This window comes from Asterias amurensis, chromosome 2 (genome assembly GCF_032118995.1).
Source record: "Asterias amurensis chromosome 2, ASM3211899v1".
Classification (NCBI taxonomy): Eukaryota; Metazoa; Echinodermata; class Asteroidea; order Forcipulatida; family Asteriidae; genus Asterias; species Asterias amurensis.
The window spans coordinates 1,227,466-1,253,257 of record NC_092649.1 but is presented as its reverse complement, the minus strand read 5'-3'; the positions used below and the strand labels follow the sequence as shown (position 1 = coordinate 1,253,257).

The 25,792-nt window shown below is 39.7% G+C and overlaps 1 protein-coding gene and 1 pseudogene across 1 annotated transcript; both read right to left on the bottom strand.

Annotated features, from left to right (window-relative positions):
• Nucleotides 1-1,797: 1,797 nt before the first annotated feature.
• LOC139953714 (NLR family CARD domain-containing protein 4-like) lies at nucleotides 1,798-16,065 on the bottom strand. Its single transcript, XM_071953241.1, has 8 exons — nucleotides 15,936-16,065; nucleotides 15,122-15,192; nucleotides 11,640-11,928; nucleotides 9,871-9,909; nucleotides 9,340-9,399; nucleotides 9,079-9,138; nucleotides 8,092-8,160; nucleotides 1,798-6,571 (listed from the first exon to the last, which is right to left on the bottom strand). The coding sequence occupies exons 3-8, from the start codon at nucleotides 11,794-11,796 to the stop codon at nucleotides 3,945-3,947; spliced, it is 3,012 nt and encodes a 1,003-aa protein (XP_071809342.1). The 5' UTR covers nucleotides 11,797-11,928; nucleotides 15,122-15,192; nucleotides 15,936-16,065; the 3' UTR covers nucleotides 1,798-3,944.
• Nucleotides 16,066-18,815: 2,750 nt separating this feature from the next.
• Nucleotides 18,816-20,543, bottom strand: LOC139934112 (uncharacterized; annotated as a pseudogene).
• Nucleotides 20,544-25,792: the final 5,249 nt, after the last annotated feature.

Genomic DNA, 25,792 nt, shown 5'->3' with positions numbered 1-25,792 from the left:
TGCGTTTGTCCCACACCCCCGCACACTCGCCAATTTACGGGGTACTTTCACACTACTGCTCCACAAGGATGCACTCCACTAAATAGTTATAGCCCTCAAAATACCATAGTTCTAGACAGATTTGAAACCCCAAGAAATGGGATACAGTGTAATGGGTTGCCCAATGTTGTGACCTGGGGTTGTTGACCCCCAACTTGAGGTATTTTGGAGGACAATATGGGCCCTGAAATAAAGGGTCCTGTTTGCCGAGAGATCGGGACTTTTCAAGATTGATGCTCGGACGTTTGGAAAATTACACCCGTGTTGTAGGGTGTTTTGTTTTCAGTTGGGGGAGAATAACTCGACGGGCATTTTTGCCTCCCTCATCAACTTCAGCAGAGGATAAAAGTTCAAGGGTCAATGACAATATTTCCCCTCAACTGTAACAACCTGTGGGACTTGTTTCGCGTTGTTTAATATTTAGCATTTTGCACTGGGAGTGTATTTAGTGGCTACACCCACAAGGTTACTTGTTTTCTAGTGCATGCATACTGCGCAATTTCTTTTCTCTGAATGCATCACAAAGGACACGCTGGTACAGAATTTCACGAATGATAAAGAAAAAAGAAACAATGGTTGAGAAGTTATGCGAGTAATGTTCGGTTGGCGTGGACGAGAGGGAAAAACAAAAAAGAGTCATTGCAAAGGCTACTTCACTTGCTCAAAGAAAACAGGCAATGGGTTTTTAAAACCATGCTAAACATAAACGGTCGGCTTGGGGAACGCTCAGGGCAGTTTACGTGCAGCATGTCTCGGAGGAGGAACGATCTTCACGACCCCGTGTGTCCCACCATGGTCCCACCATCGTGGCCGGGGGAGCAAGCGGACACGACACGACACGTCAGAGAAGGTAGGCTACGATACATGCAGTCAATCCTCCTTCCTTGGCCGGTGTGTGGCAGACTCCGTGTGGATAACTTTTTCACTAATTCTTACAAAAGGGGATATATCAATCAGGTAAATTAGATACTATATTATTTTATTTCGAATGAAAAAGTGGTGGCGCCATACGGAAACTTTTCCGTGAGGGCCAAAGACCTGCCGTCAATTTCACAAAACTCTTCATAACTTAAGACTAATCTTTAACCGAGTCCCAACCTTGCACTGTAGCATGCAGACCTTAAGATTAATCCTAAGTTAAGACGAGTTACTCGTCATAACTCGAGATAAGACGAGTGAGTCATCCTAACTCTTTGTGAAATCGACGGCAGGACACTATTAGTAATTGTCAAAGACCAGTCTTCACACTTAATGTATCTCAACAAATGCACAAAATAAAAAACCTGTGAAAATTATGTAGCCTGACCTAAATGTAGCCCCAAACATGTACCTAGATGTCACGTGACCTATGTTGGGTTTTGGATGTAAACAAACACGGCGTACTGCATATCAACGTGCGTTAAAAAGGCATGATTACTGTTGCAATTTTTGGCTAAAAAAAGGACTAAATTCTCGAAATCGCTGAAAATTATTCCGGAGTTTGTAACATGAGACCTTACCGGTGGCTGAGCAATGGCAGTAATAGGTAAACACAGTTCCACCAAACAGGAAATTCCAAGAGAATTTTCACACGATGTCATGTGTTTATGCATGGAAAGTGTGGTTTTAAAGTGCCCTCATTGTAATGATTTTGATGCAAATATTTTTAATAAAAATCTCATTAAGAGGCTGCAAATCCCTTTATTTTCACCCCCAGAATATTTGATTAAAAGGGGTAGCTGTCAGCTATGAGCAGGACAACTTTGCGATCTCTCTTATCACAGCCCAACTTCACGCCGTGCACAACGCAAAATCCACGGCGTGTGAGCTCGCTCAAACCTAAGTAGTTTACGTAGTCTAATCATACTCTCAAAAGAAACCTCTTTTATAGTAGAATATTGGGAACACCAAACAGCAAATGTGATTTAAACAATGTCACAATATTCAACTTCAAAAAAAGTGCTCCGTTTTTAGTTGTAAGTGTTATTTATTGAAAATACAGCCAATTATGGTCCATCGGTACGAGTCTTCCCATGTCTTTAGCTGTGTTTTTCTAGACACTATAGGTCACATGATTACATGTAAACATTGCTAGCGCAATCGGTCTAAGGTTTATTTTAAATGTGAATAGGCGTACACCCAAATGACGCAGTCAGGTGAATTCTCGTTTTGCCTTTGTACACAAAGCAATGTAAACATAGTTTAAATTGCGTGGTGAACACAGAGATGCCATTTTGCAACGCCTTCAATGTTGATCAAAATGTAGGGATTAACCACAAACTTCGGTATTTGTCATGCTTCTTTAGAAAACACTTTGATTCAGTCTCCTGTGATGTGCCAGAGAACATATCTGAGCTATCTAATCAAAGGAATGTGAAACGTATGTTGTGTTGTTCAACAACTACATGTAATGTGTTTATTTCTAACTGGTATTAATATATTGCACAATAACTGTAGAACTAAATCTGGCCAAAAGAATAAGCTCAGGACATACCGTACCTTCATAACCCAGTTTGAGTTTGAGTTAAATTTACACTGTGTTTATAAAGCCACTTATCGCCATTCTTTGGCCAGTTTCAGATGCTCTTCACACAATACTTTTTTTTATAATAATGAAATAGGAAGGTGTATTGGGTTAGAGTCAAGCCAAAGAATTTGCCCGCATTGTCACCTTGATGTTGAAAAAGAAATCTTTTTTCTGCTAGATTGCCCATGTTACAATGACTTTAGGAATAAGTATTGGTTTATATTATTAATCAATACAAATGCTTTGACATTCTTTGTAGGGAAGAGGTTTTTAATTGACACTCTTGATGACCTATAATTAATGGGAGACTTTTGGGACGCTTGGTGGCAGCAGACTTACCAGGTAAAATCCATAGACCATTTCGCAAATACCATTGCGCAAGCGCAGACTGTTGAATGAGGTGCATTGTGGGATATATATGGATCAAATTTGGATACCAGCAAGACCACAAGGCACCTAATTCCAAGCTTTACGCGCGCGCCCCGGTATTTGCAAACTACGTAAACAATGGAAATTTACCTGGGAAGTCCTACTAGCCACTTAGCGTCCCAAAGTCTCCAATGGACCCTTCCCATGAAATATGCTAATTACATTCACGCATGCGTACAGACCCTGTTGGTTGGGTGCACTAAGCAGACGCGCAGTCGCGTCTGCGTCACGCACCCATTAGCCGTGTACAAAACAGCGCGATGTTCCCTCATTTTGCCAACCAATACTTTAGTGCGCACGCGCTATGTGTAATTTACATGGGAAGGGTCTATTGCAATGCCAAGTATGCATTTTTATTTACCGTTTTAAAAGTAAAATAAAACTGTTTGATAAGGCTACCAATGTATGTTTGTATTCTAAGTTAACACAGCTTTCCGTGTGACTTCTTCATTAATTGTTATTTATTATTTTAATTATATTGTTAACCTCCCCAGGGTTATGGGGTCTGGGGTGGATTTCACAAAGAGTTATAGGACTAGTCTTATCTCGAGTTAGGACGAGTTACTAGTCCTAACTTAGGACTAGCTGTACGTTTTTGATATCCCTTAGGACTAGTCCTAAGTTAGGACTAGTCCGAACTCTTTGTGAAATCGACCCCTGTTCCAGTTTCGGAATAAAATAAAATACAGTGTAATTCCCCCCCCCCCCCCTAATAATGCACATGCCAGGAAGGATGCAGTGCAGTGTGTTAATAAGTCAACAATTAACTCTTACAAAAGCACCTCCGAGATTTAACTCTTGTCTGACAGTTATTGGAGTCGATCATCTATGTAGATTTACCCCTCAATATCTAAGTGAACAAAGTTAGGCCGATTGAATTGTTGAAAAGTATATATAAAAAATACATAAAATTTAAAATCCAAGTGTACAGCAACATAGAAAATATTAAAATGTAAAATTGCACAAGTTATCAAGGTACCCCATATTCGCTCTGTAGGGGTGCATATATTTCATCAAAACTATCCAAGCTTTGATGCTCACTATGCTCAATATTCAATGTTTTCAAGTTGGGCAGATCACAACATGCAGAATTAATTTGTATTTCATCGTCATATGTCAATGAACAGTCCCAAAAGTCTAGAGTCTGAAGGTTCATCATCTTCTCAAAATGATGGGCCCATGATGCAGCAGAACCACCAAAGTCTTCATTTCCCCTCAGATTCAGTTTAACCAAGTTGGGCAGATCACACAGTACAGGAGCAATATTTGTCATATCTTCACCTGTCAAAGAGCAGCGACTAAAGACAAGCTTCTGAAGTTTCTTCATCTTCTTGAAGTGATGGGCCCACGATGCAGCAGAACCACCCAAGGCTTCATTACCCGCAAGATTCAGTTCAACCAAGTTGGGCAAACCACACAGTGCAGGAACAATATGTGTCATATCTTCACCTGTCAATAAGGAGTAACTAAAGTCAAGTCTCTGAAGGTTATTCATCTTCTTGAAGTGATGGGCCCACGATGCAGCAGAACCACCCAATGCTTCAATATCCACAAGATTCAGTTCAACCAAGTTGGGCAGATCACACAGTGCAGGAGCAATATGTGTCATATCTTCACCTGTTAATGAGCAGGCACCCAAGACAAGCTTCTGAAGGTCCATCTTCTTGAAGTAACGGGCCCATGATGCTGCAGAACCACTTAAGGCTCCATTACCCACAATATTCAATTCAACCAAAGGGGGCAGATCATACAGTGCAGAAACAATATGTTTCAGATCTTTACCTGTCAAAAAGCAGTTGTGTAAGAGTAGATTCTGAAGGTTCTCCATTTTCTTGAAGTGATGGGCCCTTGATGCAACAGAACTAAGTGTATTTAAGGCTTCTCCTGATAATGTAGCGTATGCTTCACTAATCTCATTCAACGTGCATACTAACAATGTCACTGATGAAAGATTCGCCATTAAGCTCAAAGAGTCTACCAAATCTGACATACACCCACCCAAGTGACATTTACTTATCTCTACTGACTGTACCTTGTCAAGATAATCAGTTTGTTTGTCAGTGTGGGTATAAACATTTTGAAGAAAGTTTGTGAATGAGTTCAGACTGTCCCTGTTCCATTTAACAATGTGTACATTCTCTGTTAGAACAGTCTCTATGAATTCCACTGGAGGTAAATCTTTTGACTGACCTTCAAAGTAGCAGTTTAGGCCTAACTGCATTAGAGCTGGACGTTCCTGTTTTGAACCTTTTGTTTTGAGGCATTGTTGTTCTTCTTTGAACTGCTTGGATGCAACCAGTGTTTGTAAAATTGTACTTGTACATGCCGTATTGTCACCAGCACAAAATCGGAAAACGTAATCATTACCTCCAGATTTGATCAATTGTTTCAGGTTTTTCTTAAATTCCACCGTGTCTGTTTCTAATAAGCTTTGCAAGTATTTACTAGCACAAAACTCTTGAAACGTCTTGTGAAGGAATTGAATGCTGTTGTGACTTTTCATTCCCTTCCGTACCTTCTGTCTTGTAAGAATACCTGCCTTTATTGCAGATTCAATTACTCTCGGTTCAAACTCTTCTTCAGGAAAGGCAAGCTGTTGTTCTGGAGCAAGAAGACCACGCAAGGCAATCTTTCCGAGTTCATTTGTTACTTTCGATATTTCATCGGGTGGCATATCAATTTTTCTGTGAAATATGTACTCCAATGCCTCATTGTAGATACGGGACATTGTTTCGGGGAGTGTAGAATTGTCTCTCCACAAAATACACATCAAAAGAAGTAGCATTGGACTCTTTGCCAAATCAGATAAAACATTTGAGGATTTGATCCTCCGAATAAGCTTTTCAGCTTTGTCATGTTCATCCGAATAAAATCTCTTCACATACATCTTGATAGCTTCCTTATCAAAACCTTCAACCCTGACCTGTGTGAAAGGCTCTTTAATTAATGACTTTGTCACTAATTTATGATAGTGAGAGGGACGAGTGGTAATTACAACAAAACACTCTCTGTTTTTATAACGGTTCACGGTCTTTAGAATTGAACCAAATAGGTCTTCATTCATGTCACGGGTCTTTAACTCATCAAAGCCATCCAACAAGAGCAGTACTTTGCCTGGATTGTGACTGATAAAAGAACTCAACAAGTTCTTATCTACACCAGTATCCTCGTCTAAAAGTTGGTCAAAAATTGAGTCAATTAGCTCCGTGTTTTGTTCAACTGCACTCATTCTTAAAACAAATACAAGCTCAAACTGCTGCAATGCTTCACCACATGCCCAGTCATGTGCCATCTTATCTATGAGGGTAGACTTCCCTCTACCAGGTTCCCCATTCAAAATAACCCGTTTTATTGGATAGCCATATCTTGTTGTCTGAAGAAGTATTTCCTCGTACGAGTCAAGTTTCTTTCCAGACTCCTCCAATGTTAATTCTGTAAAGATATCTTTGATATGTTGTGTGTCATCATCCTCCCACGGTATCAGCTGCACATAGCTACCTGTGTTCATATAATGATCTCTCATTGCCTCTCTACAGCTCTCTGCAGCTATCTGAGCTGGATCTCTCATTGGATGGGCTCCCTGCTCACTGCTATCATCTGATTAATTGCAAACAAAAAGTATGAACATTTTATAGAACAATCTTAATTTGTGATGCTTAAACCAGTATTTGGCACAACCTTCAGAGAGATGAATGAATCTCTATTATTTCTGGAATGGTAATACCATCGCTTAAAACATCGTCTATTATAAAAACATAGAGCCTGACAATTCAAAACAAACGTCAGGGTTTGCCCTTAACTTGGTTAGTGATGAGCAATATTAGCTTGTCATTCACTAAATCCATCAACCTGTTCACATAGTCCGTAACTCATTTTGAACAGGGATGCTTTTCAATATTGAACAAGCCAGCCGGACCACTTGGAGTGAATTCTGACTGGTTCTCTGGTGTTTAAAGACACTGGACACTATTGGTAATTGCCAAAGACCAGTCTGTTCACTTGCTGTATCTCAACATATGGGCAATTCCAAGCAAACATGGACAGGACAACAAAATATCAAGCTTTTGTCACAACTGTCTTTAGTGAGAATATATACTGGTCTTTGACAGTTACCAAAGGTGTCCAGTGTCTTTAACATCCATTTCCAATTCTATGACTACTATAATTATTAGCTGGCTTAGGTATGTTATTAGAACGTGGAGTAAAATAAAATTAACTAAGAATCTACCGAACATTGAAGTAGAACCATTATCTATGTTTCTTTTATTTATGTTTTTTTATTTGAATAATCCCAATACAGACATTATCTGGCTAAATCTAGATGTTTAGCTCATAAACTACTTGTAGAAACAGGAAGATACAGTGGTTGGGTATTTCACCAACATTATTATTTGTCCATTCACTGTACGCAAGAAATAGGTATGCAAATGTGTCTGATGTATAATTCTTTGATAAAACAAATAACTGTAATACTAATATATATGACACCGTTTGCGCGAGATACCCCTTTTTTTTAACAGCCTCAATTTTCAATAGGAGCCCACGCCATGTGTACATGTAGATCAGCCCTTGTACTCTAACCTTTTACCAAGGACCAAATATCATCCCTGATTAGGGTGCTCCAGAAGATTTATAAACTTTCAATAAATTTGAATATTTGACTGCGCGGCATTTCCCTTTAAAGACACTGGACACTATTGGTAATTGTCAAAGACTAGTCTTCACAGTTATCTTAACGTATACATAAAATAACAAACCTGTGAAAATTTGAGCTCAATCGGTCATCGAAGTTGCGAGATATTATTGAAAGGAAAAACACCCTTGTCGCACCATGGTCACATGAAAATGTGTGCTTTCAGATGCTTGATTTCGAGACCTCAAATTCTAATTCTGAGGTCTCGAAATCAAATTCGTGAAAAATTACTTTCTCGAAAACTATGTTACTTCAGAGGGAGCCGTTTCTCACTATGTTTTATACTATCAACCTCTCCCCATTACTCGTTACCAAGTAAGGTTTTATGCTAATAATTATTTTGAGTAATTACCAATAGTGTCCACTGCCTTTAAACAAAAATATCTTTAAAATTAACTGCCTGTGCGAAATTATGTGCACTTACCTCCTATCGTTCGTGATGACATTTCTTGGCCCTCTTCCTGGTGTCTTCTTCGAGGCCGCTCGGAGTACACTTTCAAAAGAAAAATAAGGGAATAAAAGGGTGTGACGAAGTCTTAAACGGCCGTTAAACCCGACAGGATCGTGGCCGTACGTGCGATAAAGGCCCGAGCCAAAGACGAGCGCCTTTATCGCATGGCCCTGACCCCGCAAGGTGTTAAACGGCCGTTTAAAACAAGTCACTACTCTTTTATTCCCATTCATAAATGCCATTTTGGTTAAAAGACGTAATAAATTAGAAAACTCTGTAAAAAATTATCCGTTTTTCAAAGTCCTTGAGCTCGGTACTCGTGGTGCATTTTTCGGATATGCATTCGTGCGCGTAGAATGCATCCTCGTATCCATGGGCTAACGGCGCGGCGAGATAAATCACCCCGAGGAACGAGGTTGTGCACTAACCCGCACAATGCTATCCGAAAACAACCGGTTATAAACAACCCCAGCTGGTCGTTATCAACCGTTTAAACACCCCACGTGACGCAAAATCTCAAATGTAACGGTTGTGCAAGATCTGTTTACCAGTCACGACTCTGGTATTTTTACAAACAGGGTTCAGATGATTTCTCCCCCTGATTAATTGGTAAGTATATCAATTATTTACCGATACATGTTTTCTTTGTAGCCTATACGCGAGTTTAGGTCTACTTCACGTTCGCTTTTAACCAATCTTCACTTGAACAGCTAGCACAAAATGGACTTTATTAACAGTGATCCGTTTGAGCAGATTTCTGCGGTAAACTGGCACATGAAATTGGGGCCTGGTGAAAAAAAACGTGTTTTGTAAAATCTCAAAACAAGATACAAGTTCAGGCGTTTTGTCACACAGAGCAGAGGAGTCCAGTTTCCTTAAGTTCATTTAGTCAAATAAAAACCCGTCTAAGAATGCCTTTATCTCTCCTTAAAAACGGGTCATATAATGTTTTGTATTTACCTTCTGCGGTTAGTGATGACATCTCATGACTGTCTACCCGTTGGCGTCTTTCACGCCGCTCTATCATTAAAAAGGAAAACATAATTTGAAGTTACTTGTTCATTCGTTTAGTTATGAACTTGAATGGATGAAAACTCAATGGTTCGGGTCTTGATTTTATATAAGATTCAGACTGAAGACCCGTTTCTTCATTATAGTCTGAAAATGCCTATTATCTCTACTTCGCCATAATAACACCGGTTCATGATGTTTTGTGTTTACCTTCTGCGGTTAGTGATGACATCTCATGACTGTCTACCCGTCGGCTTCTTTCAACCCGCTCTATCATTTAAAAGATAAATAAAATTTGTAGTTATTTGTTAACTCGTTTAGTTATGGACTCACATGTATGAAGACTCAATGGTTCGGGTCTTGACTTATAAAATTCATACTTCAACTTTGGTAAATCCTAGTTGGACAGAATCACGAAGTATGAGCTGAAGTTATACCTTACTCTCAAACAAGAGACCGTAATACAAACTGACGAGCTGTTGATTTTAAAAGACAAATTGTCATATAGTTTCAGGCATGAAGGCATCGTTCATCTTAAAGCACACAATTCTATGCAACAGGGTCTATTTCCTTTCCATTATTTGCATCTTCGACGACCAATTGTGCCAACATTTCCACAGGTTTGATGAATGCACCAAACTGGATACTGGTCTTTGACAACAGTATAACATGCATTCAATCATGAAGACACAGTATTCTAGAATGGAACGTCTGAAAAGATGTCAGTACTTTAATAATTACCTTTCTTCTTTCTCCTCATACGCTTCCGGCAACTCCGACCTTTAGGTAACGCAGACAAAAAATACAAGCTGTTTATAACAAACTTCGTTTCCAGTTCCATTCAAATAATTTCAAGTTTTATTCAAGACGACTAATATTTTGTATTCTTACACAAAACACAAAAAACAACAAAATTGTATGTATAAATAAATTCTTAAACATGTCATGCAAAAAAATGATTTATTGGCAACAAGAACGTTAAAGGCACTGGATACTGTTGGTAATTGCTCAAAATAATTGTTAGCATAAAAACTTACTTGTAAGCGATCATAGGGGAGATGTTGATATTATAAAACATTGTAAGAAACGGCCCCCTCTGAAGTAAACGTCGTTTTCGAGAAAGAAGTTATTTCTCACTAAAATAATATTTGAATTTGATTTCGAGACCTCAGAATTTAATTATGAGGCCTCGAATTCAAGACATCTGAAAGCACACAACTTCGTGCGACAAGGTGTTTTTTTTCCATTCATATCTCGCAACTTCGACGACCAATTGAGCTCAAATTTTCACAGGTTTGTTATTCTGTGCATATGTTGAGATACACCAAGTGAGAAGACTGGTCTATGACAATTACCGAAGGCGTCCAGTGACTTTAATACAAACGATAAACAAGTCATTTAAAGACACTGGACACTATTGGTAATTGTCAAAGACTAGTCTTCACAGTTGGTGTATCTCAACATATGCATAAAATAATAAACCTGTGAAAATTTGAGCTCAATCGGTCATCGAACTTGAGAGATAATAATGAAAGAAAAAACAAACGAAGTTGTGTGCTTTTAGATGGTTGATTTCGAGACCTCAAGTTCTAAACCTGAGGTCTCGAAATCAAATTCGTGGAAAATTACTTCTTTCTCGAAAACTATGGCACTTCAGAGGGAGCCGTTTCTCACAATGTTTTCTACCATCAACCTCTCCCCATTACTCGTCACCAAGAAAGGTTTTATGCTAATAAATATTTTGAGTAATTACCAATAGTGTCCACTGCCTTTAAGAGAATAAAAACAGGTGAATAAGTCCAAATCGTTAGAAACTAGATTGCGCAATCACAGTTTGGGTTTCTTGTGTTATTGTTTTTCGTAAAACTGTTTGACTCAATGCTTATGGAGGTAGTGGGCTTGAATCACAGTTCAACAAAAACATGAGTACTTGTGAGTTCTAGATAGGGCCAATAAATTGTTGTTATTCAGCGTTTACGGCAAACCCTCCAAACACGATGTAGGGCATTGAAATCCTTTGAAAATGGGATGTCAATTTTCCAAGTTAACCATAATCTGTGCAACTACTTTCGAGATGATGTAGAGTAATTAGATAAATTTATTTTTGAAAGCAGACATCTTTCAATATGTTGGCATTTTCAACAAGCTATTCTGAAAAAGTGGGTATATTTGCTTGTATATAGCGTCATTCCAAGATAAATTAATACATTTTTTAAATATAAATTGGTGTGACATTAATGGAGTTCCGTAAAAGGTATATGTCGATCAAGATAGAGTATAGTCGGCCTCTTAGCTTTGGTGTGTCAAATAAGTTTGGGTGGTCGCGGCCGTCTTAATGCAAGCATGAAAAGATTTGTTGTATTGTAAACAAGTCATCAAAATGCGACTGTCTTTAATTGATAAGTGACATGCAAAAGTTACTTTATGTTATTTGGGAGTCGTATGTTTAGACTTTGTGCCTCAATTTTTGCAGAAAAGATGGGGTCTGCATATAGAAAAAAACGACTTACATAATGTATAAACCAGAGTACACACGGCAGCACAAGCGACGACAATGCCTACGACAATGCCTACGACAATGCCTATTTTCTCCATTGTTGTTAGATCACTAGACTCTCCGACAACAGTTGTGGTTGTCGAATCTGTTGTTGTGTTAAATGCCGACATGATGGATCTGTTCCAGAGTGATGAAGTCTCTTCATACTAACAGAACCCAATGACCGAAAATTAGAATGAAGTTATGGTACTTTAACCACAAAGAGATCCATGTTAGAGTCCAACGTGCAGGCTATACAAGGGCTGAAATAAAGAATTGAATAATTCAGAATAATACTCAACACTTTCCTGAGTTCTCCGGGGGAAAATCCACAGGTAAATCACAAGGGGGATTCGAATCCACGACCTTTGCATTTCTAGAGCAGATGTCTGACCACTAAACCACCTTTCTAGTATTGCTAGCGGCAGGACACCACTGCTTAGGATTCAAACTATACAGCACTTAATACAAATAGGTGTAAAGGTAAATCAAAATTATGTGCGCATTCTGTGTAAACATGTTGCAGTGTGTGCATGGCCCAATTGCATAGAGCTGCTTAACGGTTAGCAAATTTTGTTTGCTTAAGGTAGCAAAACAAATTGCTTAAGCGTAAACCTATTTCACGGGCGGTTGCTAGCTTAAGCACGTTAACAAACTGCGCGCGAAATTTGAGACCGTTTGCTTGAGCAAAAAAGAAGAAGGTGCTGACAAAATGGCGTGAGAAACAAATGCGGAGTGGCGATAAAAAAAGTCATCAGCTTCTGTGTGTTATATGTATTATTTGTAATGGTTCAAAGTGCTCCTCGCAAGGTTTACACACTAACTTGGAAGTAAACAAGAAGATAATACATTGTACAACATTTCTAGAGCATTTTAGACACTCGTTTGCTTCGCTACACCTACCATGCAACCACACATACAGTACACACCGCTACGCCGGCACAATAACAACGTTTGCAACGATTTTGCACTATGTGCTCTGTGCATTAAAGGAACACGTTGCCTTGGATCGGTCGAGTTGGTCTTTGAAAAGCGTTTGTAACCGTTTTTAAAAAAATGCATATGGCTAGAAAGATGTTGTAAAAGTAGAATACAATGATCCACACAAACATGCCTCGAAATTGCACGGTTTTCCTTTTACCTCGTCGACTAACACGGTCGGCCATTTATGGGAGTCAAAATTTTGACTCCCATAAATGGCCGACCGTGTTAGTTCGCGCAGTAACAGGAAAACCACGCAATTTCGAGGCAAACTTGTGTGGATCATTGTATTCTACTTTTAAAACATCTTTCCAACCATATGCAATTTATTAAAAACGGTTACAAACACTTTTTATAAACTAACTCGTCCGATCCAATGCAACGTGTTCCTTAAACAGGGTGCTTAAGCAAAAACTTGAGGTTTTAAAGATCCTTTTTGTTTGCTTACCGCTTTAAGCAAAAAACATTGCTTAAGCAAGGATTCCTAGGTGCGCCCAATAAGCACAAAATCGACCGTTACGGCAGCTCTAATTGGGCCCTGCGCTTAAACAGGGTGCTTTAATGGCCCCTTTTGCTTGCTTGCTTGCCTGCCGCTATAAGCAAACATCATTGCTTAATCAAGGCTATGAAACGAAAAATTTGCTAGATGCGCCCGATAAGCACAAAATCGACCGTTAAAGCCATGAGTGGACCCTTTCGGTACAGAAAAAAAAAAGTTCACAGATTTACAAATAACTTACAGGGTTTACAGAAGGTAGTGGTGAAATACTTCTCTTGAAACATTATTCCATGAAATGCTTTACTTTTTGAGAAAACAGTAAAACAATATCAATTCTCATTAACGAGAATTACGGATTTATTTTAAACACATGACATGACACGGCGAAACGCGCGGATACAAGGGTGGGTTTTCCCGTTATTTTCTCCCGACTCCGATGACCGATTAAGCCCAAATTTTCACAGGTTTGTTATTTGATATAGAAGTTGTGATACACGAAGTGTGGGCCTTGGACAATACTGTTTACCGAAAGGGTCCAATGGCTTTAAGAAGCTCTATGAAATTGGGCCCTGCAATCGTGGACCTCGTATTGTCCCTCTTGAACTTTTTGGCAACAGCTCCCTTTGGTTTTGTACACGTTTTCCGTCGGGGGACGTTTACCGAACCGGGGACTTTACACCGGGTGAGTCATAAAAAAAGGCAACCATTGGATGGGAGCTATTATTTTAAGAACAACAGGTAATGTCAACTTCTAAGTAGGTCGTGGATTTACCTTTAGGTTTTCTCGGCTAACTTCGGAAAATGAGCAGCCAATTTAGCCACCAGCCTATTCTATTTCGCACGAAAAAAACGAAGTTTTGTGCTTTCAGAGGTCTCGGAATCAAATTCGTGGAAAATTACTTCTTTCTCGATAACTACGTTACTTCAGAGGGAGCCGTTTCTCACAATGTTTTATACTATCAACAGCTCCCCATTATTCGTTACCAAGTTAGGTTTTATGCTAATAATTATTTTGAGTTATTACCAATAGTGTCCACTGCCTTTAAGGAGAGCATGTAACAATGTTTTTCTTTTCCCTTTTGTTTTTTAAGTGGCCCTGAAAAAAGGGCCGTTTGGTTTAGTTGGATCTTAAAATAGCCTTCTTAAAATTTAGTTGGACAGAAACGTTTTTATGCCGTCCAATTGAAATAAGCATATCTCTTGAACGCCTTTACCAATCATCCCCATTATATCACCATTGTAAAGATAAATCCATGACATAACAATAAAATTGACATTGTTTGTTCAAGACTTTTACTCATTGTCCTTTTTGAATATTATAGGTCCCGGTTTGAAGCGTATATAATACACACGCACCCAGATCTTTGTCATAGAACACACGACACAAGTCTACAACCTTGTGATGCCATGTGTAGGCTTTAAAACAAAATGTATAATTAAAAAATAAACACATAAACAACACCACTTATCATTTGGTACAACAATGCTGTCGAATCACCAAAACTGTGCTGCCCAAAGCGATACATTCCCAAGTTGCCATATTTAAAAACCCTCAATTTTTACAAGAACGATACCCAATGGTGAGCTTTTTAACTTCTAATGGGATGACTAGATGTATGACTACCGAACATTCTGTGCCTGGGCCCTGCTTCTGATTGTCAACCAAGTGTTTGCGTGTATTTAGGCCTATGTGGTTTGAAGTTCATCAACTCATCCAAGAGAATTAACACTTTTTTCTTGGTTCTTGTCAGTAATCTACTTTGTTAAAAAAACTTAACCATGGAGTTTGTGTTTATGAGTTGATCAAACACCTTTCAATATTCTTAGAGATGGCTTTGTTTTGGATGAAACCGAGCCTCAGCTTCTTGACCAAAAATTCCAAATTATCTCGATTGGAATGATACTTTCTCCAATCTTTTACAACACTTAAGATTGATAATTACAAGGTTTGACATGTTTTCGGTTGAATAACTTACCTGTTGGTTTCAATGCTGAATTTAAAGCTGGTTTCTGTTTTGAGGGGGCAGTAATTTCCCCACCCCACTCCCTGCGGAAAAGAAAGTTAAATAGAGAATTAGTTACTATCGTTACAAAACATTTTGTTGCTTTGGTTAGTTAGACTCTAGAGACCAATGGTGGCTATGTTATAGAACATTGATTGCAATGGCTACCGAATACTGGTCGCGATGGTTATTTCTATGATTATAGAACATTGGTTGCAAATGTTAATAAAACATGTTCGAAAGTATACTGCTAGTATGTAGTAGTAAAATGTATGATTCATTTCCGGGTTGTCTATGCACTGAAAATTTTGCCTTGATAAAAACAAGATTACCAACCAAATTGCCACGTGATTTTCAGGATAAGCAAACGACAGCTGAATACCAGGCAAATGGAAGTTTGCTTGGTTATCCTGTTTTTATCAAGGAAGAATTTTCATGCTAAGCAATTTGTGTGCTAAGCAGCTTTATGAAATTTGGCACTGAAGTGAAGCCGAGGGAAGATAAACCGCTCCTACCGAGGTACGGCGGGTGTTGAGTTGGCTCAATGGCAGTCTTGTAACAGAAATGCCGTCGATTTCACCAAACTCTTCCTAACTTAGGATTAATCTTAGGACTTAGGACGGGTTCAGTTCCGTATCCAAATACGTAGGACGCATTGAACTCATCCTAAGTTAGGACGGGTTACTCGTTCTAACTCGAGATAGGATTGATCCTAGCGTTTCGTGAAATCGACTGATGGTCTCATAATTTATTCAGTAATTTGAAGATAAACACAAAATGCACTCACCTCTGTTTTCTACAAGATACACCCGGCTATACGAAATACGATAAATTGTCAGAAAAAATTAACACGACGGTATGAAAATCAATATAATTTCAGAATACTTCAGAAGAACATCTTTTCTACCCAACACCAAACCAGAAAATAATGAAAACAAAAATGGCGTCATGCCACGCCCGGGCCGTTCACTCAGACCACCTTTTGAAATCAATGCGCGTTTTGAGAGTTTAGCTTCAGTGAGAACCAAAGTCGACACCTGGGCCCAATTTCATAGAGCTGCTAAGCACACAAATTTTCTTATCATGAAATTTCTTCCTTGATAAAAACAAGATTACCAACCAAATTTCCATATGTTGCATATTGCTTGTTACTGGTATTCAGCTGTTGTTTGATTATCCAAAAAATCAGGTGGAAATGTGGTTGGTAATCCTGTTTTTATCAAGGAAAAAATTTTATGTTAAGCAAATTTAAGCAGCTCTGTGAAATTGGTCTCATTGCATTTACCCCCAAAAATCAAACAATGATCTTGTATTGAATATAACATACGTAACTGTAAGACAGTGATAACTAATTTTAGGCTAAGCATGCAGGGTACAAAAAGAACTACTTTATAGCAAAGTGGAAGGATAAGTGCATTCCTGTCCATGATGCGGCGGGAAGCAGTGCCGCACATTATAAGTGAACATTTGTTGACAGGAATGATAGTGAACTTCGGACCGGCATAAGTGGTTCAAAAACTTGAACATTGGGCTCCCCGTGTTTACCCCCAAAACAGCAGTGATATAAATAATAAGAATGAAACTGTTTTTGTAAATTATAGTTTAAAGAACATCATTCGGGTTGCGCAACCATGCCATAGTGTAGGCCTACAAATAGTGTCGTGTCCGCTTGCTTCCCCGGGCACCTTGGCGGGATTCAAGGGGCGTCTGAAGATCATTGTTCCTCCTTTGAGATCCCGGACGTGCTTTGGATACTAAAACTGCCCTGGGAAAATTTTCCGCACCTCGCCACCAACTTATCCGGCCTAAACTTATTCCCATTCCACATTTTTTTCTTACCTTAGATGAAGGGTTACTACGGAGCCCTTTAAGGTACATTAAAAAAAAACTATATTTTATTATCTTTTGCGCACGAGATAATTTAAAAAAACATTTTTTTTTAGTGTCCCCTTAGGGGCTCCGTATGTTAACCTATAGGTTACCGCATACAATACATCCAGAGAAAAGGGAGAGGAAAATAACGTTTGCGTAGCAGTCTCTCCTGTGTCTTTTTACCATCAGCGAGCGTCCATAAAAAACCCAGATAGACCTATTTTCTTCGAGCAAGTTAAAGACACTGGACACTATTGGTAATTGTCAAAGACCAGTCTTCACAGTTGGTGTATCTCAACATATACATAAAATAACAAACCGGTGAAAATTTGAGCTCGATCGGTCATCGATGTTGCGAGATAATAATGAAAGAAAAAACACCCTGTTCTATGTATACAGTACTATGTTCAGTGGTGTAATACACACACGTTGATGGTCATCTGATCCCATAATTCGTTAACAATTTCAATGAATTTTAACTAAGCACTGTTGACTCTCTAAACATAAGCAGTATTTAAAGCTCAATTCGACTAGCGCTGGAGAGGAAAAGAAAACCAAAACAAAGAAGTTTATACAAAGAAAAAGTCCAAAAGAGTGCCTAATTATCGTGACTTAGGAAACAAATAGGTTTTTAGTTGCAATTTAAATGTGTCTAATGAAGAAGCTGTGCGCATGGCTATTGGTAGAGTATTCCAGAGGGTAGGTACTGCATATGAAAAAGCCCTATTACCATAAGAGGTGTGTGTCCTCGGTGTCACAAGAAGACACTTGTTTGATGATCTGAGGCTGCGTTGAGGAATGTAGTGTGTGAAATAAGTTCATTGAGATAGCCTGGTGCTAATCCGAGAAGTACTTTCCGTGTTAAAAGTAAACTTTTGAACTGAATACGCTCTTGTACTAGCAACCAATGAAGTTTCTGTAAAACCGGTGAAATATTATCAAATTTAGAGGTCTTAGAGAGGACCCTAGCTGCTGCATTCAGGGCATGTTGGAGTTTATTTAGATTGTGTTTAGAAATATTGAACAAAAGACCATTTCCAATATCTAAACGAGATAAAGCAAATGCATGTACCAGGATAGAAGCCGATTTGTCATCAAGAGTTCTACGAAAACTGTTCCGGTTCTGGATATTATAATACACAGACTGACAAACTTTCTTTACATGTGTATCCATAGACATATTCATATCACAAATAACACTAAGATTACGTACAGATGTAGCGGGGGTAGTCTGAGCACTACCAATATTTACATGATGGGTTTTTATCAAACGCTGCTGATACTTAGATGAAACAAAGAGCAATTCTGCTTTAGGTTCGTTTAACTTTAACTTGTTCACAAGCATCCATGAACTCGTATCTGTGGTGCAGTTTTCAAAGCGATGTTTTGCAGAACAGTTGTGTGTCATTACGCCATGCGTTCGTGCAATGTTTGCGAGAGGAGAAGAATTTATTGTTTGGCAATACAGATAAGTGGATTAGCCTTAACACCGGCCGTCTCGTTGTGACGAAAAAGGAGAGCATAATTATTTGAAGTTTGAATGCGATTTTTTATAATGTGACAAGTAAATTGCTAACGCTTCTGCAGGGAAATACCTTGTAATTCTTACAAGGACCAAAATATTGATGACATTTTGTAGAAATAAAACCATAACCGTTACCTCAGATTTAAGATTACATCTTGCAGCGCTTTTTCTTACTGAGCTTGAAATAGGAGAGGAAACTCGAGCCACATGGGTGGTTGCGGAGTATCTTAGGAATCTCATCAAATATTATTGCAAATACATGTATTGTCTTTACTGGGCCTTTGGCAACGTTGAGGCGGTGCTGGAAATGGCGTTATCAAAAGGCCCTGTCGAGACGCTGGTGGCCTGCTTGGGGCTATGCCAAGATGAGAATGGAGGTCTGTGCCTGGTGTAAGGGACGGCTGGTGTGGGTCTTGACTGGACCAATGGCCAGACATGCCGCAGGAGAGCACGACTCAAAGTCGGCATGCCTGAAAAACACAATTGTACAAGAACGAGAGAAAAGGGAACAACCAAAACAAAAAATAAACGTTTCTTAGCAAATTAACCACTTAGCCCTGGGTCGGGGGGGGGGGGGGGGGGTTGGGGGGAAAGCGTAAAAAGGAAAGCAAGGAAAGCGTAAAACGCAAATTAGGGAGCACCTATGGCAAATTAGGGAGCACCTATGGCGAGCCAAACAAACAAAACTAAATTTTCATGCTACTTCGCTTCGCTCATACGCATGAAAAACAGTTTAGTGTTAATGGACACGCCATAGTAAAGGACAAGGAGGCAATATGATTTGATTCAAATTATTTATTTACAGCATGGGATAATGGTGGGATCACAAACGGCTTTTGAAATTCGACAAAGTATTAGGTAGGGGTTGATCAAATCGCTTTACAATACCTCAAAAAAGACGAAGATCGGGGTGACTGAATAAGGGTCTAGAAACCGCTCTGCCTGGTGTTGCGGGGATTCATTACGTCGCCGCTTACGAGTCTCGATGTCTCTTAGGGCAGCTTCCTCGGCAATGAGAACCTTCTTTTGCTGTTCGGCGGTCAATTTGTCGGTCTTATCTGGGTAAAAAATGGTCCCCCAACCGGCCTTGCTTGAATCGGCGATTCCGACTTTCTGTTTCCTGTCGGCGATCAGAGCAGTTCCTTCTTGGACGGCTTGTAGGGCTGCTTCAATGTTATTATCGGTAATTAAGGCAGATTGGATTATGCACAGCACAATTTCGAGTTTGCCACAGAACTCGTACTGGGCGATATTGCCTGGTCTGGAAAGATCTTTGGCTTCTAGCTTGAGTTGGAGTTCTTTCAGCTCAGTGGAGTCATCCGATGGTTTGGCGATAGTGCTGGACTTAGCGTCAAAATAGACTTTAAATTTTCAAAAATTTCGGCGGTCTGGACGTGTTCACTTGAAGTAGAAGTCAGGCCTTAAATATACGCAGAGATAAATGATAAAACGATCTGAACTCGATGTAAGTGATTTCACCTGAATGGGGAGACTGAGAAAGCTCTTCATTTATATAGGCTTGAATACGCTTGAATGTTTTTGGCTATCAAACACAATGGTAAAGGTGCGGTCCTAACGCAAGGAAAGCGTAAAATGCAAATTAGGGAGCACCTATGGCCAGCCAAACAGACAAAACTAAATAATAATTGTTACCATAGCAAACTTACTTGTTAGCAATCAATGTAGAGATGTTGAGATTGAATTTGATTTTGAGGTCTCGAAGCATCTGAAAGCACACAACTTCGTATGGCAAGGGTGTTTTTTCTTCCATTATTATCTTGCAACAGCGACGACCAATTGAGTTCGAATTATCACAAGTCTGTTTATTTGTGAATAATTTGAGATACACCAGATTAAGAGAAGACTGATCTATAACAGTTATCTGAAGGTGTCTGTAGTGTCTTTAAGAGGTTGTGAAAAAGAGACCCACAAAATTGCTATTGAAATAATGATTGCTCTATACCTCTTACGACATCCACATAATGTAAAGAGACACATTTATGAGTTATGGTTCACGGTGTTATGACAAATTGAATTTCTTCCTGAAAGTTCCACGTGACGAATCGTTGTGACACCTCTCTCTTCTTTTTATACACTTCACTGTAGCAAGATATTTTATTACCATGGATTTTCCATTCTTGACAATTAGAGAAAGCAACGAGTGACACTTTTCATGTTAGAGGGAAATGCATCACATAATTATTTGTATACACGATGATGACCTGCCCGGGGCCAGACTAAAAGGGTTCATCGGAACGGAGTTCTTTCTTATTATCAAAAAATGACAGTTTGTGCATGGGCATTAAGAGGTTGTTGCTGAGCTATCCATAGAACAAGAACATTGCTTGATAAATTAGAGACTGTTGCCCTCGTTAGTTTGATAGTCCCAAGTAAATCGAGGGTGAGTCGTGGCCGAGTAGATAAAAGCACAAGCACCGAACTCAATCAAGCTCTGCATGGGCCGAATTTCACAAGGTCGTGGTTTCGAATCCAACCCGAGTAATATGCCTGTGATATTTTTTCACAGGACTCGGGAAAGTGCTGAATATACAGTGATTTCACTCACCGGTGTAAGGGTAAAACCAAAATTAATATTTTGTATACCCGTTGCAAATTTAAAATCTGTTATATTAAGCATCCGTTTTGTGATTGCCGAGCGTTCCTTTGCGGACTTTCTATTTTCATAAAGCTGTTACCGTATGGAAGGGTAAATGCTTATAAGAACCCGCGGAAAGCACATGAGTGACGTGACAAAGCAAATCCATCGTGAATGTGTATGAACGCCTAGAAATGGTCTGCTTGCTGGAGAAATCATGGTGAAATACGTTTACGAATGCTTACGCACATTTTTCTGTTACAGTAAGCAAACAAATTTGTAGGATTTGAAACTTTGCATGGTGGAGATAAGATATAGAAGAGTTTGCGGTAACACCATGTAATAACAATCTCTAAATGAGTTGGGGTGGTTCTGAAAAGAACCGTTGGGTTAACTCGACGTTTCGATCAGTATGCTCTGATCGTCTTCGATCAGTGTGCTCTGATCGTCTACTGATCGAAACGTCGAGTTTTCAGAACCACCCCAACTCATTTAGAGATTGTTATTACATGGTGTTACCGCAAACTCTTCTATATCAAACAAATTTGCTTACCGGTAAACAGCTTTACTAAATTAGGCCTTGTGCTTCTGTTCAGCAGAGTGTGGGTTCCAGTCCCGGTCATCACTTGGATCTTCAGGCAAGACACTTAACCATTATTGCTGCGTCCTTCGGATGGCACGTAAACCCGTAGGTCCAGTTTTGTTGTGAATGCACGTACAAAAAAAACGTATACTGTAATAATTTGACAAGATACTTCAAATGGATTCAAGTTCATAATCGATGTAAGACATAAGGCTCGATCAATGCCCAATAAGGCACTGTCCTCTGCCGCATCAAACCACACAAGTGCGTCATCTCTGCTCTTTTCGCATCGAGGTTGAACCGCCAATTGTTACCGTATGTTTCATGGCGAGCTGACCCAGCCTCTGTTCACACAGACGCATTCACTTTAGACTGGTCAACGTATGACTGTTTTTATGCATTTCCGCCATTTAGCATAATAAACAAAGTACTCACTAAGATTGAGCATGACGAGGCGATCGGTATACTGATCGCGCCTTTATGGCATACGCAATCATGGTTCCCGACAATGCTTAAACTACTTGTCAGAAACCCCATTATCTTGCCTTTTCAACAAGATTTGCTTTCGCTTCCCTTCTCAAATAGACTCCATCCGCTACGGGATCGTCTGAGGTTGATGGCATGTTCCTTATCAGGGAGGCGCTCCGACAGCAAGGTGTATCGGGACCAGCTTCCCAAATTATCATCGCATTATGGCGGTCTGGCACAAAGAAGTGCTACAAGTCGGCATTCGACAGATGGATTCAGTTCTGCACTCGGACGGAAACTCATCCGATTCGACCAACTTTGGTGAAAGTGTTGGATTTTTTGACAAAACAATTTTTGTCAGGCAGCCAATACAGCAGTTTAAACATTACCAGAAGTGCCTTGTCGGCAGTGATACGGCGCTTGAGGGCGTCACAGTGGGCTCTCATCCATTGGTTAAGAGACTGATGAAAGGGGTGTTCAATCTGAGACCACCAAAGGCTCGATACTCACATACATGGGATGTGACTGTGGTGCTGGACTATTTAAGAACTCTCGGTCCTAATGAGGGACTCTCGTTGAAAAAGCTTACCATAAAACTGGTAGTTCTTACTGCCCTTACATCGGGGCAACGTTGTCAGACACTATCTTTTATGAACATTAATTCAGCCCAAGTTAGGGCAAATTCTATTAAATTTACTATCGAGGCACTTACCAAAACAAGTAGAGTTGGTAAACCTCATGCAGAAGTTGATTTAATTGCTTACCCTCATGATCATTTACTTTGTGCTATGAGTGTTTTAAAAGTTTATCTTGAGAAAACTAAATCTGTCAGAGGTGGAGAAAAGAAACTTTTTCTAAGTTATGTACCACCCCACAAAGCAGTGGGGTCAGAAACGATAGGCAGATGGATAAAGCTAGGACTTTCAGATGCAGGTATAAGGACGGACAAATTTACCGCCCACAGTACACGGGCAGCTGCATGTAGTGCAGCTTCAAGGAAAGGTGTACCACTTGCAACAATCATGAAAGCTGCAGGATGGTCGAGATCATCGACGTTTGCTAAGTTTTATGATAAACCTGTAGAGGATACAGGGGAGTATAATTGTTTTGCTGAGAGTATACTCAGTCATTCTGCTTTTTCACAGAATAAGTAATGTTTTATTTGAAACGGACGATCAGCTTGTAATGTTTCACTGAATAAATGATGTGTCATTGAGACGGTACGTTACGTTGTTACCTTTTGTTCTTTGACCTTTTTGTGATGGCTCCAAACATCTCACGTAAGGCCGAAGTGCTAGGTGGTTATGAGGTAGAATTTCTCAATTAAACGAAATGTAATAGAATGAAATTGAAGTTTAATTTTGATTCTACCGAGTAACCACTAGCACTGAAGGACTTACGCTCCCTCCCTCTTTAGGGTGACTATTGTCATTACAAATATTAATATTTGACACTCCCTCCCAATGAACTGCAAAAAGCTCATTTGTATTGTCTACAAAATTGCTCTGGGGTGTGAACCTTGTGGCTCACTTATATAGGGAGAGGTTTCCTTTTAACAAAGAACTCTCTCAAGTGTGACGACGAAATACCGGTGGCAGGTGCAATCTCACGTAAGTCCTTCAGTGCTAGTGGTTACTCGGTAGAATCAAAATTAAACTTCAATTTCATTCTATTACATTTCGTTTAATTGAGAAATAAACCAGCATTTAGAAACCAGAATTTCTGAAACACCCTCTTCAGTTAACGTTACACCACTCCCATCAGTATAATCACCAAGTTGGGCTACGCAAATGTATCGTGTTTCCTGGCCCCACTTGTGAATTATTTATTTGGAGTAATATCTCACAAAATAAATACAATTTAACTTCGTGGGATACAGCAGATCTGATTTAACGAGTTTATGTTAGGGGTACTTTACTGAGTTTTTACATCCACATTGTACTGCGCACTGCTGGATCACTCAGGGTGTACCCCACTAAGTCAACTCCCATAGTAAACAATGCAATACACTAAATACTCAAAAGTACAGTATAAAAATGATCCGAAGTATCAAAGTTGTTTTCTGATGCACTGTTGAACTTTTGTCCCGATCTTCTGACTTTTGTACATGGTTATAATAGTCACTGAGCCCGTCAAGTTATTTTCCCTCTAAAAGAAACACACATTCTCAAATATGCATCCCTGAAGGAGACATCTTTTGTTCTTTCCATTGTCCCTGTACTTTAGACTTTCCCATAGACTCTGTACACAAAATTCCTTAGGGGTCACCCTCCCAGATCTTTAGAATTTCCCTCTGGGATTAGCCTTGCTCAAGGCAGTCGCATTATTCGCTCCGAAAAGACGCAGCTGTAAACCCACCCGCCGTATACCCTGTGCATGGTATACGTACACACTGTCACATCGCACGAATACTTTTCACCCAAGTCATCGCACTCGTACACCACTAACCGCATGCGGAGGCCGTCAGGCCGACAGCCTTGTCGGGTCTGTATCTTCCCGTTTTAATGTGTTGTATTGAAAACATTCCAATAGTGGACGAAATTGGGAGGGCTCTAGGATATGCTAGTATGCAGCTCATGAATATGTATATCGTTCGTCAGACCTATCAGACAACACAGGATGTGAGGCAAATGAATTATTCATTTTGACGTCCAATCACACACGCCTATCATGCTCGCTGAGCGTCCGTGGTGGTGGTGTGTGATGATGTAGACATGTCTCATATTTCGCGGGCATTATGGTAATGAGCTGACCGTGGGAACTCTTCGCTTATTATAGTAATGAGGTCAGTGGCTTCAACACAGATCCTACAAGGCTGTCGGCCTGACGGCCTCCGCATGGGATGCGGATAGTGTACGGGGTCATCGTGTCGTGTGATGTTACGCACAGTGAATACGGGTGGGTTTTACGCACAGTGAATACGGGTGGGTTTTTATACAGCGGCGGTCTTTTTTCGGAGTGAATAATTCGACTGCATTGAGCAAGGCTACTCTGGGATCCTTTTATTCCCCCTTTTTTTCCTTAGTCTCCAGACGGAACCAAATAATGAGCACGCCCCAGACAAAAGTGTGATTTTTCAAAAGTCCTGGCATCAATCTTGGAAAATGTTCCTTATACGCCTATTGTATTAGCAAAATAGGACCATTTTTGCCGCCCATGTCATAAAATACATCAAGTTGGAAGCCAAGTCACACTTTGCGCAACATGTTTACACTGAAACCTGTTGGGACCCTCAAAATCATCTTATGTTTGGATATACACTATACAATCGGGGTACGGGTATACAAGACTTTTTCCTACAATTTTGAAATAATTGAGTGCACCTGTAACATGTCCCTTCATAGAACCTTTTAAAAGATGACCTTGGACTGGTATTTCCAAAATGCAGTTACTAGTTAAGCAAATCATCACGACCGCGTCCGATTAATCAAATCCACTACAAAATAATTGACTTTGGTCGGTATCGTGGGACAGGTTAATATCTGCTTTATTATTAGTTTTACTTTTTCACCGTTCTTATCAAGCTGAGCTTACATCAAGCCAAATTGCATATTCCACGAAGGCATTGGCAAAGGGCTAGGTCCCATGTGGCTGGCTGGG